Here is a 17395-nt window from a genome sequence, read left to right on the forward strand (position 1 = left end):
AGGCCGACAGGTTCCCATGCTCCGGGCACCCAGCGGACTTCCCTGTAAAGTCTGTAACTGAAGACTCTTTTACTCCGTATTTCCTTTTCTTTTGTACGTGTATACAGATGACGATGCGAAAACTGTACAGGTAACCGACGACCACCGTGTTGTGCTGCCGTTTGACTCGGCCGGCAGCTGTTCCTGTTCCGCCGCACGCGACGGCGCTTCTTGCCTCCGGGCTGCCGGTGCTGGGCGCCGCCGCTCTCGGACCCGGATTACAATTTATTACAAAACGTGTCACGTCCGGTGCATGGTGGAGGCCGACGATGCATCACGTCCGGCCAGTACAATGATTGAGGCTGTTTGGATTCACGCGACACTCCTCGCCGTAGCTGTGGAGCGCTCCATTTACTAGGCTAGTGTTTGGTTCATACGCAGTCTTAGAGAGACACAGCACTAGCACACTTATTTCTCGACATAGAGTGTGGCGTTCGATTTTGTCACCACACTTACGATGCCACTACACAGCCTGTTTGCTTGCTCGTAAACGATCGTAAATTTTCAGCCAGGAACAATGTTTTTCTCTCACACCAAACCAGCCAGCAGTAAATAATCCACGATACGATACGGTCTCCCGAACAGGCTGACAACTCGCCGCAGCTGGGCGTGGCAAAACGTGGCCTCGAACAAAAAGTCCCTGTATTGCTAGTTGTTGCCATGGAGAACGACGCGTTGGTTTTTTTTTACCCGAATGCATGGTTGGCCTACTGCTATCGTACTGGCTTAATTTATATATCCTATTCAATCAGTTTATTTAATATTTATTTCAACACGACTAGCTGTTTACATATCCTTATGCACTTGTTTCTTTAAAAGAAAACAAAGTCATCCTACTGGCATCATCTGCAACGGCGCCATGCACCCCAATCGATCGCTCACACGCAATCCTCGTGCTCCTGTCGCGGCCACCTATTTATTCCGTCGTTAGCCTCTCTCGCTCTGCTATTACACTACTCCAGCTGTGGATCAGGATGACTAGCCGAACAGGAACAGATCACGCACTCGCTTCCTCCTACACGAAACTAACCGTGCAGATGCATAATTCACTGGTAATGTAGGTCCGGCTGCATGCTCCTAGCCAGCTTCAGTCCACCATATTATTATATTACTCCTCTTCCTGCACTCAAGTGTCTGACAGAATTTGAACCATTATACTAGCTACCTAATCTTCCTTTACGTTCGTGTCGCTAAAACATGATGCTATGATAAGGGTGTGACCCCTCATGTTAGTTCCCATTATTACCAGAAAAAAAAACTCCGTACATGTAAACACCAGTGATCGGATGTGCTTCCTCCTCATGGAATGGAAAAGGTGTGTCCGTCAAAAAAAAAAAACAGCTACTTTTCTCCCTCACTCCTAACAGTATCTCTCCTCGTCTTAGTCACCGTCGCAACCAAATTCATTCAGCAGATTTGACAGTTTCTTGGTGTGGGAATTATTGATTGGCCATGCTTTTAGCGTATCGCATTATTTTTTTTCTCGATCACGCATTTGTATTAAGATAGAGAAAAAGTTCGATACAACACGTCTTCGAGTGCCCTAAGGCGTCAATAAAGATTTACATCGAAGCTCAGACCTTCGTCCGGTTCGTTTGGGCTTGTTTGACTGATAAGTCATGGCTGAAAGTACTATTGTGTAAGAAAAAAATATTGTTAGTTAGCTGAAAAGGTATAACTTATAAGCTAAACAAGCTCAAACGAACCTGACGCTTCTCTAGCGCGTCGCATCATGATTTCTCGTACCTACAACGCCTACGAAAGTTACTCCTATGTTTGTCCTTTGAAAAGCAAGGTGTATGGGTGATCATCAAACAAACAAAGAAGCCCCTCAATCTGTGGATGCTTTACAAAGGCTAAAAAGCTGATGGAATGGTTTCATCCATACAACCATATGGGCATGCACGGCTGCTTCCTTGTCTCGACTTTATATCCCTTCTGCTTTCAGGAAATGGACGCATAGCATGAATCAGGGATGGCGTGTGCGACGCCCATTCGATGGGTGTCGCTGCTCACGCTAGGGACCTAACTGCCCATCGATCGAGCAAGCTCTTGAGGGCTTGCTTGCAAGTTGCAATTGAAGCGACTCGGCCGGCCTCGTTGACGCGGCAAACATAACGATGAACGAAAGCGTGTTTGTTGCCCTGTTGGTCATCAATTCAGCATGGACGGACGACTGCTTCCTCGTTCATTTCCCTGTGGAAAAACACAAACCAAACGGCAAAGGCAGTCTTCTTCTACTCTTGTGTAAGGGTGGCAATGGGTAAATCCCCATCGGGTATGGCCACCCCAGACCTATCCCCGTCATAAAATTTTGGTACCGTCAGAATACCCATACCCGTCATGGGTGGGGATTTTTCCCCAGACCCATACCCGACGGGGTAAATCATACCCGTCGGGTCACCCGTACCCGCCAATAATTTATTCACGCATATGAAAATCAACAATTCAACAACAACAACCACTAACCAGAGCACATAAAATTAGACAAATAATAGCATATAATAATATCTTCTGCAAATTAAGATTTCTTTCCATTTAGTTTCTCCTCTACATTAGTCATGATTAATGTATAAGTTACTGATTATAGACATGGTTTCAGGAACTTTCAAGTAGAGTATTGGACTCGTTGACTGAAGAAGAGTGTAGCCATCTTGCAAGTACCATACCTTCTGTTGAAGCAGCATTGCTTGAATGGGTCATCAATCTCATGGCAGATGTGGTAAAAAATGAAAGCTACAACAAGATGAATGCTCGCAACGTTGCTATGGTTTTTACACCAAATATGACCAAGGTTACTGGCAAGATATTTGTTTCTCTCTACCTGCGTTACTTTTCAGAATCTGTAGTATAACCATAGAGAATTGATCTCTTTCAGATGACCGGGTATTTTTCACCCATGGGTAAACGGTTACGGGGACCGCTGGAACATACCCATACCCGCGTACCCGATGGGTGAAGGGTTTGGTCCATTTACGTACCCGTGGGTAGTGTGTTTAGTCCATATTTAGACCCTAATGGAGTAAATACCCGTCGGGTATCAGGTCGCGGGTCCCCATTGCCATCTCCACTCTTGTGGATATTTTCTTTCGGGGGCAGGTAGGCACTCTGTTGCTTTCATATGAGGTGCTGAATGAGCCATGCCGGCTGTCGGTGCGAAAAGTGACCAACGAGTAAATATTTGTAGTTTTGTCGTGCGTTGTGATCAGATTTGGCCTAGCACTCAATGACACAGGATTTATACTGGTTCAGGCAACGTGCCCTACGTCCAGTTTTGGTCGGTCAGTGACTTTATTCCTGAGCCCATGTGCTCGAAGTTTGCTGTGAGGTTATAAACGACTGAGAATAAGAAGGGGGTATTAAAGGTCCGGTCGGATTCTGAACCGAAGGGCCGAGAGTGACGGGAGCTCTAAAATGCGCTAAGTATTGGAGCGTATACATGTAGCTTTAGAGTTCTAGAGCTGTGGAGCTGTTCGAGTGCTCAGATTGTCTAGAGCCAGCCAGAGAGAGTCTGAACAACCGTCCCTGTTGGGAGAGAGCGCATCCCCTTTTATAGGTGAAGGAGATGGCCTTACAAGTTAGAGAGAAAGAGAGAGAGAGTGTGTACGTGTGCTACCTAGTCTTGTTGCCCACGCTGTCGGATACATGGTTGTCGGCGTCCACAATATTGTTGATGTCCAGATGCATGTGGCAGGCTCCACCGTGTTCGCCTGGTATGGCAAATGTCGGCATCTACCATACTGTAGGACAAATGTCGACGCCTACAACACTGTTTGTGTTCTGACACGCCTGGAAGGTTGCATAGTACCCGTCTGGCATGGCCTGGAGGTACTGTCCTGCAAGTGTGCATGGTATGGCAGGGTACGGTCCTCGGTATTACGGTTGACTTTAACGCCTTACCTTATCTGCTCCGCCTGATCCTTGGGTCTTCATCGAACGGGCGTCCCCGGTCGGTCATTCCCAGTCGGCTCCGACCGCATCGGCCGGGGAAGAAATCACGAGCGGAGGTCCGAAGTATCCCCGGTCGAAAAAGAAGGTCGGAGTCGGACCGTGTCTCACCTTTAGCCAGGCCTTCCGGTCAGGGATCGGGCCGTTGCCCTGGCCGGTCGTTAGGTAACTGGGCCGGCCCGGAAGACGTGCGTTGTCGCTACGCCGTCTACTAGGCCGAGCTTTTGCCTTAGAAGCGGACCTATTGAGGGCCCCGGGTTTATGAACCCGACACCTGCATTCATTCCATGGCTTATCCATCATCCAGTGGTTGGAGTTGGACTGCAACTCCTCCATACCAACCGAATAAACAGACAGTGATTCGTCGGTTTTGTGGGGAGACTGGAGAGTACGTGAGGCCAGCTGAGCGGCTGGATTTTTGCAGCAAGTTGAGATCTGCCTGCAGGTCAAGCCGAAGAGGCGAAGCCAAGTATTTTAGTACTGCATGAGAACTCAATAGCCAATAGGTGGTCAAGTAAACATCTGGTAGTAGTAGATTGGTTGTGGAGAGAAAGCAAGGGTTCAAATGGGAGAGAAAGAATTAGTAGACTCGGCTCACGAAGTAGTTGGAGATATATTGGTATAATATAGCCTTCAGGATTCTTCTAGTCAAAACTTTGTCCATTTCCTCGTTTATATATGCGATCAGCAGATATCATTGAAGAGGTGGACTTAACTGTATATATATATATATGGAACCCTAGCTTTCTCGTCCTCCTGTTCGTGGACAGGAGAGCATTCCTATCCCATCTTGAGAAGGTGAACGCCCTTTTCATATCCTACTAGATGAACCAAAAGGAAGAAAGAAGCATCCACAGGCAAATCTGAAGGAGCAATTACTTGAGGAGTGCTGACATTGCGTGGTTATAGACGTATACATATACTAATTATAAAATATTCTGAACATTTTCTGGTCCTAGAGATTCTCAGATCGATGACTTTGATACAGATGCTAACTAAGCAAACTCTTTGTTCATGTCCAGCAAAATCAATTTCTTTTTTTAAAGATAATGAGGCATACTATAACACTCTGGGAGGATCTTTATATAACATGCAGCAGTAACACAATATACAGAACAGAGTAAAACCAAAAGTCACATCACAACTTCAGCTCTCAAAAATTGACAACATTGCAAATGTACAGATACAAATATCTCTCATTTGAGCTTTCAGCATGAAGCAAATACTAGAAAAACCCAGCGTGTGCTGCTCAGTAGCAGCAATACGCTTAATCCAAGGTACATCATGGCTATTGTTAGCTAGTAAGGTTATATCATACTGTGCAACGATTTTACAAGCCAATACTACACCAATTTATTCACGGAAACATGATCGACCCATATATTTTGAAAAATTGCCGCCTCTTCAATATTATACCTCAGTACTGGGTATCCTTTGCTCCCAACAAAAAAGATACCAAAACCCAAAAGGAGGTGTGCTTCTTTACTTCCATGTGCACAAATCCCAAAATTACTCCTGAGATCCACCCCTTGATTTAGCCCTTATCTCGAGATCTCTGATACGGTCACTTAGCACAGAACTCGATTGCTCACATTCCTTGTCGGAAATAGGAGAATCGACTCCAGGGCTTGACTCAGGTCTGCCCAACAGGTTTAAGGGCTGCACTTGTGCAGGTGTAGGATGAGATTCCAAGGGAGGAATATTTAAGGAGAGTCTTACAGCCGGATTCCGGATAACTGAGAAAGATGAAATATTTTTTTTATCAATTAAGGAACATAAATCATAAGATAGGCAGAGACCATGAACAAAGATAGATCTCGTCTGGAAAGTGACATACCAGCACCATAAACAAGTGAGAAAAAGTTTGATGTGACCCAGTAAAAGAAAATTGCCTGTCAAAGAAATGAAATATTAATGGCAGCGGCGCAGCGCAAATGTATGAGTTGCGGTGTTATAGTTCCACAAGTCATCAAAGCTGAGCATATTTGACATGAGATGAATAATAGATTTTGGATTGCCCTCAGCATAAGTATAGATTTATCAGGAAGTGAGAACAGTAGGCACAATCGGCACTACGAAGTATGAACTGTCCCTTACGGTTCCAGCAGCAATTTCATTCAGCACAGCATATTTTGACACTATTTTCGGGTAAAACAATTGGCAAAACCTTCTAGAGCAGTAGCAAAACCAAAATGGCTGCGCCAAATGTAAAATACAAAAAACTTGTTCGAGGAAAAAAGTAGACTTCCTCTGTAACCCACTCCCAGATAATTCAAGGATTCAATACACCTCACCCTTAAATTAAGGTGCCGTGCATGTTAATTTTGAATGTATTAACAAAAATAGGCAGCCATAACTTTCTGTCATGGCGTCTGGTAGTAGATAAGTATAGACAAGCCTAATGAGAAGTACTGAGTAGACTTTCCCAGACAAGGTCTGATCTGGTCAGTTTCAGAAACCAAACTGTCTGCCCAGAAACAGGTTATGGAAGACCAAATAAGCCCAAAGAATGTTCATTTATTTATTTTGAGAAGGCCACATCTAGCGTTTAGGAGGGGGTAGCCAGAATGAGAACTTGCCGTTATTAAAAAAAATTGAGCCCTTAAATGTAATTTCTTACAGGTGATTTCAGAGTTTTGTACCTTTGGAAAAGCTGAATGTAAATGAAGGAAAACAGAACGGTGAGTTGATGCTTACTTAAAAACCTGAGCAGTTTCACAGTTACATACCTTTGGAAAGCCTATTGTAAATGGAACAAACATAACTCCAAAAAATCTAGAGACCTTTTTCATTGTTTTTGCCATAGGATTTCCTTCCATGCCATCTTGCATATTAAGCTGAAAAATATATTTAGGAAAACACTAATATCTTGACAAAAAAAAAAAACAGATAAACACAGTGGATAAAATGCAAACCTCTACTGTGGCCAGAAAGGTCAGTGATGTTAACACTGGGAGGATGAAAAAATTATCAGGAGTCGTCAAATCAGTAAACCAATACAAACCACCTCCTTTCATAGAGGGGACTTTCTCAACCATATTTGATATCTAAAATTGGAATAGAAAACATAAACATTAGAAATGAGAAATAAGGTTAATCCTATTGCTAGACTAGAATTTTGGATGCAACAAAAATGTGGTGTAAACTATAAACTTACAGCAAAGAAAAAGCTCATGAACATAGGTCCCTGTATGAATAGACCCTTCAATGGTGTCAATGGAGTCACACCATGTCTGAAGCAAGAAGTAATGAAACAATTATTTCAGTAATATATCTTATACAGCTTGTATGACGAGGAAAGAAAATACTAATAGAAAAAGATAACCGAAGGGGCAGTCAAGCCAGTTAAGATGTTCAATGATTTAGGACGAGGGAGGTTGCTTTCATATTTCATGAATAGGCAATAGCATGCGCGAACATAATAACATTTAAAAAGCTCTTGTGGAGCTACTCAATTAAAGGAGTGAGTTAAGTGATAGGCATTCCAGCCTCGTAAAATGATGAATCTGTAACATGAAATAAAAAATATTTGGAGCCACGCAGAAATGGAAAACAAGAAGCTATCTGGCAGTTTTGAGATCGAATAAAAAGTTAGACATAGAAAGCTGCACACCTAAGGAACAGCTCGCCCAATTTCTGTTTCCCCACTTCCATTGATCTTGGATCAGTTGACTGCAAAGCATAAATAGTTTCTTGTTTTTCATAACGAGCATACCAAGTAAATGCTAAACAAATTCCATATAAACTGCAATGTGAACTGAACAAATTAACATACTTACATTTCGCATCTCTTCATTGATGGCTTCAATTTCTGGTCTCATATCCTACATCATATAATAGTTGTAGAAATCCACTTAGATGTGAATATTGTTGGATGCGAGAACAGTAAGCCACTTGCATTCTATGGCTATTGGCTAAAGGGAAAATTTCAAAATTAGAAAACTCATGGCTAAAACAACAAGCCTTTAAATTTGCCTGTCCCTGTTCGCAGTTGGATATGAGATATCCTCCATGACTATACTAAAACTTCGAACCATACAGAAATATAAGCACTTCAATTCAAACCCAATTTTCTGATTTCCGAAATCGAATTTCACCAAAATAACATGCATCCATGCAACCAGCAAGGTGTTGTAAGGGCCTGTTATCAGCTCCTGGTACTGCTGTATGTCTGGGGGAGGGGGGACTGATTCTGTGGCTGAAAGTGATTCTCTAGAATAAACTCTATGGGGGACATGATTCTATGTGGGAAATGAATCATGAGATTTTTTTCAGATCCCAGCATCTTAGTTCATTTCAGAGAATCAATTGACATAATCATCTGAGAGCGATTCTCTGTAAAAGTACAGGTTGGCAGAGTTCACTGGAATCAGCTTGGGAGATGCTCTAAGAAGTCTACCAAAACAAGCCATAAGTTTTTAGCATCCATATCACTAGAAATTGCACAGAAACATTGCAACATTTTGCTTAACCAAACTCAGGGTATTAGTAGGGGAAGCAATGAGTGGAGATTCCCCTGCAGACCTCGCACCCGGTTCGGACAGCAGGGATATCCTGGTCATACTATCATTATGCTTTAGCAATGTTACAAGTTTCGAACTTGAAAAGTTTTAGAAGCTTAGGTTCGAAAAAATTGACAAATTTTAGATGTTTGAGCACTCATGCAGTAATGCCTGGGCCGGTAACAAACACATATAAAAACAAAGGATTAAGTAAGAAGAGAAGGTTGTGAAGTACAGGCATTACATTTAACTTCATCGTCGACTTCATCTGGTTGATGAGCAACGGGACAGTCACTAACCGGATCATCACCGTCGTCAGCGCAATAGTCGCCCACCTGTTGATCACCGGAGCAGTAATATAGAACTTACGTCACAGGAAACGAAACCGCAACAAAAACATCGCGAAGCCCCGAAGGCATGCCATACCAGTTGAGCCCGGTGAAGGATTGCACGGCGTCCAGGAGGTGCTGCAGGGCCGCGACCGGAGGAAATGATTCGGCCGCGGCGGCAGCGACCTCCCCGGGGTACGGCGCCGGCGGCAAGGGGACGGACGCCACCCCATCCGAGAGCAGCTCCGACACGGGGTCCGCGGCGGCGGCGTCCGTCAAGACGTCCGTGCCTGGGGCCGAGGCGGAGGAGTAGGGGTGGGTGGCGAGGTGGAGAGCGAATGGGAGGGGGGAGGGGGCCAGGGCCCTGGATCTCGACGCCCATGGATGCGCGGAGGGGAACGGTGGTGCGGGTTGCTGCGATTGGGGCCGAGGCGGTGGCACGGGGGAGGAGGAGGAGGGGGAGGGAGCGGGGTCGGAGTGGCCGTGGTGGGGAGGGACGAGGAGTGAGATGGAGGGGTGGAGGCGGCGGGAGAAGTGGTTGGACAGGCTGGTGGCGAGGCTCCTCCGCGCGGAGAAAGCCATGGCGGCGGCTGGGAGATCGCGAGGCGGTGGTGAGAGGGAGGCACGGAGTGGAGGGGAGGGGAAGGGGAGAAGAGAGGGTTAAACGAGCCGGAGACGGAGAGAATGTCCGGCCCAATATGCTGCTGGCATCTCGGCCCTACCCGTTTACGGCCGACTAGAGCAAGATGGGCCTTGCGTCAGCACTGGGCGTCCACAAAGTATCCAAGGCCTCTCGGCCCATCGTCTCTCCATTGAAGAAGACGGTGGGGCACCGGCCTACTAAACCAATCGCATCGCCGTTGGTGCCCTCGACGCGAAGCGCCAGCGTGATCGTCGCTCACAGTTGACAGGGCCACGCAGTGCTCTGCTCCAGTGCTCCGGGGAAGCCTGCAGCACTGTTCGATCTCGCGCGTGCCGGTCGACCACTGCAGCAGCAGGCGACTGGCCGGCACACCGCCATCGCCGCCATCTCTTCCTGTCGCCTCTCTCTCTCTGCGTTCCATTCGCTCCCTGTTCTGGCCTTCTGAATTCCTGTCTCGGAGCAGATAGCTGATCGAAAAGGAACTCTGATGCTTGTCGTAACGAGACAAACCCGAGGAAGAAGAAGGATCCTCCTCGACCTGTCCATCTCATGTACATTGCACCCACTGACTCGACTCCTGTGCCTTGAGATCTACAGTGCGTGGTGTGATGAAACTGTTGAGGCTTGCTTAGTTCCTTCCCTAAAGTTTACTCCATATCCCATCGAATGTTTGGACACATGCATGGTCTATTAAATATAAACTAAAATAATAACTAATTGCACAGTTTGCGACTAATTTGCGAGACGAATCTTTTAAACCTAATTAGTCCATGATTTGACAATGTGGTGCTACAGTAATACATGTGCTAATAACTGATTAATTAGTCTCCCCGAATACTGAAGGATTCTGTAATTTATTTTTTTATTAATATCCGAACACTATGTGATATTATCATGTGACACCCTATGTGATACTCCAAAACTTTACGCTATGGATTTAAGACTGAATCCTTTATACAAAGCCAACAATGCATGCGTTCCTATACAGTTATACTGCTGCACAGTGCATGGGCAGGCTCTGATCGATCGGCATGAACGAACGAGCGATAAGCTGTTGCAATGCAATGCATGCCGTCTCGGTCGCTCGAGCTAGCTGCACGTCGTGTCTCATCTGAAAGCCCTTTGCTTTGCTCCCTCCATTCACAAGTCAGACTCATGTACAGGAAGGAGCTCATGCTCACGTACAGAAGTTCACGCTCTGCTACTACTAGTCTGCAACAGAAGAAGAGCCACTACTGTCTGTGTCTGTGTTGCCTTCCCTTGCCGGCCATGGGCCATATGGTGGTGCTAGTGCATGCATGCATTGTTGACCTCACTTCTCTTCTTCATACATATCCTTGTTCCCTGCACAGACTACTGAAACACTTTCGAATTTTCGATGACTAAAAAAAGGCACCTCATGTCGGCTTTGGGCGACGGACCAGTAATAGTCAAATCGGCCAAACTTAAAATGTCTCAAACTGCAAGAGATTGCAATCACGAAGCAATTTACGGAGTCGGTCGGTAAAGGACTTGTAAGCTCTCAGGCAGACAGGGGTTAATTTGGGCTCCTTTTTACGTATTCCTGATGATGGTGACTCGATGTTTTGGAGAGACTGACGACTGATGGAACATTAGGTTTCACCAAGACACAGACAAGAGTTTAATTGCATGTCATGTGGTCAAGGTGGGTGGATAAACAATGATCCTCACATCTTCATTATTCCACACACCTAAACCGCAGACAGCCAGGTATAAGTTAGCATTCCATTCTCCTGCCTTGATCTGCATGAATTACTACTAGGAGTATTCTTCAAACGTATCATAGCTAGGCATCTAGATAAACTAAGAAATGTGTAGATGCTCCATGGGAATCAGGAGGCGCTTAGAACAAGACTGACCATTTCCGATCCTCAAATTGTTTTTACACATCCACAGTACTCCTGGGTTATTAGTTGTTTCTTTTCTTTTGTTTAATTTTCACCATGCAGGCATGGCTACCTAGCTAGCTAGGGCATCATGCATGATGCATCTGCCAAGAGAGGACAAGCTAGGTACCCACAGAGGCTGTCCAGTTTACGTATATGTTGACGAAATGGCGCCTTTTGCTGCCGAAAATTGGTACGCGAATCTTGCAGTTTTGTTTTGTCTACGCATGGCCTTTTCATTATTATTAGCGGACAACTGTCTCTGACTCAACTTTTTTTTAATAGCTGTACAGAGGTTGCAACCGGACAGTACAGTAGTGTAGCGCCACACAGCTGTTTTGTCGGTTAGGGTTTAAATTTATGATGATCCTGTACTAAGGTTAGCTCTACAGAATTCATGCACTTTTATTTGGCTTCTACTACATTATCATTGTGCAGAAGCGACGGGAAACTAATCAGGCGATTAATAACAGACGCACAAGTTCAGAAGGAACGATGATGGTTCGTAAAAGAACTGGTATACCACCTGATGAGGGATCGTATATACTTTTTTTCCCAAGCAAAGTTGCTGTATGAAACCAGGAATCAATGATCAGTCAAGGGCCAGACTGACATAAACAAGTACTAGGCGAGCCAAATGATGGATCGATGATGGTTGCAAGTCAATTCAGTTTGCAACATGCAGCATATATATGACAAGGGATTTGGTGGCAGATAAGTGATATTAAGCGAAGATGAGATGAGATGAGATTTTGCAGATGGTACAGAGGCAACTAGCTAACATGCATGTGATGAGATCCATTTGCGTCCAGCAAGAACTCAGAGGCTAGGAGATTTTGCAGCATCAACTTATTGATGCGGTAGAAGTAGTAGGTACTCCGTACTAATTAAACATGTATGTGGCCGTTGAACTCCATGTTCAAGTGCTACCACTACCAATAAGCAACCACTGATATTGTTTCGCAAATTAAGCACCAAATTGGTTGAACTCTAGCTCAAGAACAATCATTACATGTTTCTCCAATCCCATCTCAGATCTGAACAATGACAAACTGGTAATGCATGCTTACGGACAAATTTTCTATTCAGGGCCTGAATTGTTCTGGCAAAACCTGAAGAGTTGTTGGGGGAACCAATTAACCTGACAAACAGGTGGATTAGGTAGCTATCTTATGATGAGTTTGTTTTCAGTTGCTAGAACAAAGAAGACAACGGGAACATTGAACAGACCGGGAATCATCAGCAAGGCCAAAACGTACGGCGCCGATGCACGGCACGGCACGGTTGGGTTCTTTTTGACATGCATGCATGTTGACAAACTGACGAGCACAAGACATGGTTACACAGAATCAAAGGAAAAGCTTACCTCATCATCAGGTGTACTAAGGGCCTCTTTGGCACGGCTTATGTCGGCTTCGGCTTCATCTATTTTGCACAAATCGAGGCACTGTAGCGTGAAGCCGTTTTGTAAGCCGGGGTTAAAATGAATTAGAAGCCGGGAAAAGCCAGTTTTTCTGGCTTCACCGACTTTGGCTTCACCGGTGAAACCGTTTTGGATGAGTCGTGCCAAAGGGGGCTTAAGTAGACAGAAAGCTTCCCTGATTCTCTCACCCTGTCTCTATCTACTTTGTCTCTCACTGGTAGAGAACCGAGCTTTACTCCCGGTGGGGAACCCCCTCTAGTCCCGGTTCCCCACCCGGGAGCAAGCATCCGGGACTAAAGGGGGGGTCCTTTAGTCCCGGGTCAGGAACCGGGACTAAAGGAGGACCTTTAGTCCCGGTGGGTAACACCAACCGGGACTAAAGGTGCCTCCTGACATGCCACGATGGCCGGCACCTTTAGTCCCGGTTGGTAATACGAACCGGGACTAAAGGTTTTTTTCTTTTTTCTTTTCTTTTCATTTTTTTGTTTTCTTTTCAAAATAGGTTTTCGAAGTCGTATTGTACGCTGCTAATTATACATTTATATGCGCATATAGTATGTTTCGGTTCAAGCACAATGAACGTATTAAATCACACAATTCAAGCATAGAAATATATATATATATATATATATATATATATATATATATATATATATATATATATATATATATATATGCATGCATCATATATATATTTACATGCATGCATGCATATGTGTATTTTACATTATATTATTTCATGTGCATATATTACAAAAGATTGCATTATAGTTGTTGTGACATAACAAGTTTCTTCTCATCCTCTAGCTTGGCTTCAATGGCAGTGTTGGGTCGAAGTAGAACTCGCCCTTGGAATCGATGACCTGCTCATTAAAAAATCCGGCTATAGACTCTTGAATTGCTTTGATTTGGTCTTGCCGTATGACCTTTTCCTCCAACCATCGAGTCTACAGGTTTGAATTAAAGGAAAATAAATTAATATATGTACATATATATATAAAGACATAGTAACACAATCAATAATAATAATTAAATGAATATATAGTGTATTTTTAACGTACTTTGAGTCTCTCTGTAGGAGTTCTTTGGGAGAGCACCTTGATAAACTTGCAAACATAGTAACCACAGTAGTTGTTCCCCTGTTCCTGCCTCAGACACCACTTTACGAGAAAAAGATTTGTCATCCAATCTGGTGATCCGGTGAAAGCTATATGTTTAATTAATAAAGATGATGCGATTCAGGGGACTTACTTTCAATGGGATTACATTCAGTGGCGCTTTGCATTTTTCCATGTGTTGCTTCTCAATAAAGGTTTTCCAAACACTGCCCAATAAAAAATTTGCCACGTCATCAGATATAGTTAATCATCATGTTTGTGTGTATATATAGTTGCTAGAGATCCCGAAATTACCTCTGGATAATATCTATCATATCTTGGTAGTCTTGTTGTGGTTTTCTCATCGAGTCATAGATTATCAAGTGACTTTTCACCAGATCGATGTCCATCAATATCCAGTGATTGCTGCATGTGTTTATAGGATATAACGCATAACACTCATTAATTAACTAGAATCAACATATGAGCCATTAAGGCTATGATCGACATGATTAACACTCACTTGAAGTTATAGGGAAAGAGTATATCCTTCTTGTGGCGTTGGTTCACTAAGAAGTTCATGAGGTTACTCTCTGACTCAGACTTCCAATTAGTCATTGGAGTAATTGGGTCTTTGAATACTATATGGGGATCAACAAAACCAATTTCATTGCAGCCTTCCTTTCTGAGCTCTGTCATTGTAAATCTGCATATATATAGTACTTGTTAGGATAATTTATATGCATATACACACATATGATGAGTTTAATAATAGATCGAAAGAATTATTACTTACAGGCAATAGCAGCTAATGATAACTTTGTCCAGAGAGGTAAGGTGGCATAGTTGATGAAATTCTACAAAGTCAACATACATAACATCATCGCCACGGAACCAATGTTCGTCTCTAATTCTGACACCAACGCAGAAGTCTCCACTGGTAGACGCCTGCATGTACCACTTGTTTAGCAGGTACATTTGCGTCCCCAGATCAGATAAGGCTTGAGGGTTGTATAGACTCTGGCCTAGTACAAATTTTTTCTTCCAAATATCAACCTCCGCCGCACTCTCAATGTTTCCATCACCAAACATCTGGTAAAGGTCGAGACCAGTCTCATCAAGAAATTCACCAAGGTGATCCAAATCGACATCCGGAGGTATGTTTGCCTGATGCATTAATCTTAAATTCGAACCATATTCATTACCAACAACTAGCGGGGGGATTGATTGGTGCGCTTGTTGTCCGAGTTGGGCAACTCCTTTCCCTGCCCGCTTCTTTTTCTGTGCCGCCTCAATTGACTTGGTGAGAGTGCGGTCATAGTCTGATAACGTTGATTTGGACGGCTTACGAGATTCCCATTGTTGATGCTGGTAAGAAGTCACCTTTTTTCTTAAAATATCCGGAGCTACGAAGAAGTACGGTTTCTCTGGGTTTCTCCTTGCTTCTTGATTCATTTTAAGTTTGTCATAGAATCTAGACATGTCTTTTTTATATGCATCAGTTCCTTCTTCCTTCTCTTCAGATATTATTTTGGGAATAGCCCTTGGTTTCACGGTGGCTTTCTTTGCAGGCGGGGACTGATTCTTCGTTTGAGGGGCTGGCCTCTTGCTAGGCTTCTTGGTAGGCGGGGGCGGGGGAGGCGTTGGAGACCTCCTTGGAGGTGTTGGCAGCGGCGTTGGAGACCTCCTTGGAGGTGTTGGCAGCGGCGTTGGAGACCTCCTTGGAGGTGGCGGCTGTGGCGTTGGAGACCTCCTTGGAGAGGGTGTGGATGCAGCCTCGTCTTCCAACACAATGTCATCGTACAGAGCACTATGATGATCTGGCGATTGAACAATTGGATTTAGGTTGGGGGAGGATCTGCTACAAAAAAAGGAATGACATATTATTATGAGCAGATTGTTAATTATTTAAGCCAATACAAATTAATGATGTAGTGTTTTCATCCGCACGTACCTATGGTGAGGTAGTTCAGAAGGAGGTGGAGCCGACATCCCTGGAATGATGATGTAGCGCTTGCGCCATAGAATGAATGTCTTCTCCGCTTCTCCTAGAGTCTTCTCGCCATCACCTCCAGGAATGTCAAGAGGCAAATCACTAAAACCTTTTTCAGCTTTATCTACCGAGATGGTGGCATATCCTTCTTGGATTATATTCCCATGAATCCTTGGTGTCTTGGTTCGGTCGATAGGATTAACAAGACCGATAGCCACCTTGATTGTGGAATTCTCCTTCGGAATGTGTAGCTCACACGTTGTACAAGGTTCAGTGACGTCATCCACAGGGAAGCGCAGTCCTGTGTCCCCTTGATTTGGTATCTCCGTGGAAGCGCAGCTGCTTTTCAACTGAACAGATTGGCTAATGTTGATTCCTGGCTCTGATGCCTGCTTGCTTGCACTCACTGCTATTTGCACTTGCCTTTTGATTTCCTCCTGCATTCTCGCTTCAAGGTTTTTTTCCCGCTCCTGTGCTTCACGCACCGCTTCCTCCAACCTCTGGAGCCGGTGTGCCTCTTCTTCCTTCTTTCTCTGGCGACTTCTGTAGGAAGGTCTATCCTGAGGGAATCCATGCTCCCACGAGACACTTCCTTTGCCTCTAGTTCGGCCACCATGTTCAATAGTCCCGATGGCGTATGTCAGCTCATCCTTCTCTCTGTTGGGCCTGAACGCACCACTAGCAGTAGCTCTCTGAGCATAAAACAATCTTTCTGCTGCTTCTTGTAGTCTTGCGCCATAAACGCACTTCCCTGTCTCCTGGTCTAGTGTTCCCCCATGAGCGAAAAACCAATTCTTTGCACGTTCTCCCCACTCGAGTGATTCTGGTCTGATACCCTTGGCAAGAAGGTCTGCTTCCATTTTGTTCCACTTCTTAATGGCAGTCGGGTAGCCACCTGATCCCAAGGTATGGTGGTATGTCTTCTGTTGGGCATTACGTTGGTTCTTTATCACCCGACTCACACCCTCTTCTGAAGTCTTGTACTGTACAAACTCATCCCAATAGGGCCTCTGCTTTGAGATCGGGCCTGGGACAGTAAAATCTGGTGCTATGTTCTTCTTGACATACGTCGTGTATAGGTGTTTCTTCCAAGTCTGAAACTGGGTGGCCATCTTCTTCATTGCCCAATCCCTAACTCGCTCCTTCAATTCATCACCATCTATTATATCATCATAATCATCTGTTTGGAGCGTGAAATGTACCAAGACATCATTCCAAATTAACGCCTTGTCATGATCGGAGACAAAACTGATATGAGGAGCATTGGTCTTCTTCTTCCATTCACAGGTACTAATCGGGAGCCGGTCCCGTACAAGGTAACCACAGTGGTGCACAAATTTCATTTTATTCGGCCCCCCCGGTTCTCCTGTATCCACATTGAACTCCGAGATGATGAAGCGACCCTCCAATGGCTTTTTGGGACCTCGAACATTTTTACTCTTCGTTGTAGTTGTTGATGTCGATCCAGAGGGCTACAAAACATAAACATTATTTTTAATGTCATGAGCACACAT

The 17395-nt window shown here is 44.5% G+C and overlaps 1 protein-coding gene across 1 annotated transcript; it reads right to left on the reverse strand.

The window, feature by feature from the left end:
- Nucleotides 1-5108: 5108 nt before the first annotated feature.
- On the reverse strand, nucleotides 5109-9442 carry LOC136540785 (mitochondrial inner membrane protein OXA1-like). The gene is made up of 9 exons (XM_066532804.1): nucleotides 8916-9442; nucleotides 8734-8824; nucleotides 7767-7811; nucleotides 7601-7659; nucleotides 7145-7220; nucleotides 6903-7034; nucleotides 6717-6824; nucleotides 5825-5879; nucleotides 5109-5723 (listed from the first exon to the last, which is right to left on the reverse strand). The coding sequence occupies exons 1-9, from the start codon at nucleotides 9398-9400 to the stop codon at nucleotides 5497-5499; spliced, it is 1278 nt and encodes a 425-aa protein (XP_066388901.1). The 5' UTR covers nucleotides 9401-9442; the 3' UTR covers nucleotides 5109-5496.
- Nucleotides 9443-17395: the final 7953 nt, after the last annotated feature.

Source organism: Miscanthus floridulus, chromosome 2 (assembly GCF_019320115.1).
Source record: "Miscanthus floridulus cultivar M001 chromosome 2, ASM1932011v1, whole genome shotgun sequence".
NCBI lineage: Eukaryota > Viridiplantae > Streptophyta > Magnoliopsida > Poales > Poaceae > Miscanthus > Miscanthus floridulus.

Coding starts and splice junctions, on each gene's coding strand:
- LOC136540785 (XM_066532804.1), bottom strand. CDS start 9,400: ATGGCTTTCTCCGCGCGGAGGAGCCTCGCCACCAGCCTGTCCAACCAC. Junction 8,825..8,915: donor TCCTTCACCGGGCTCAACTG/GTATGGCATGCC, acceptor GGTGATCAACAG/GTGGGCGACTATTGCGCTGA. Junction 7,035..7,144: donor TCATGAGCTTTTTCTTTGCT/GTAAGTTTATAG, acceptor TTCCAATTTTAG/ATATCAAATATGGTTGAGAA.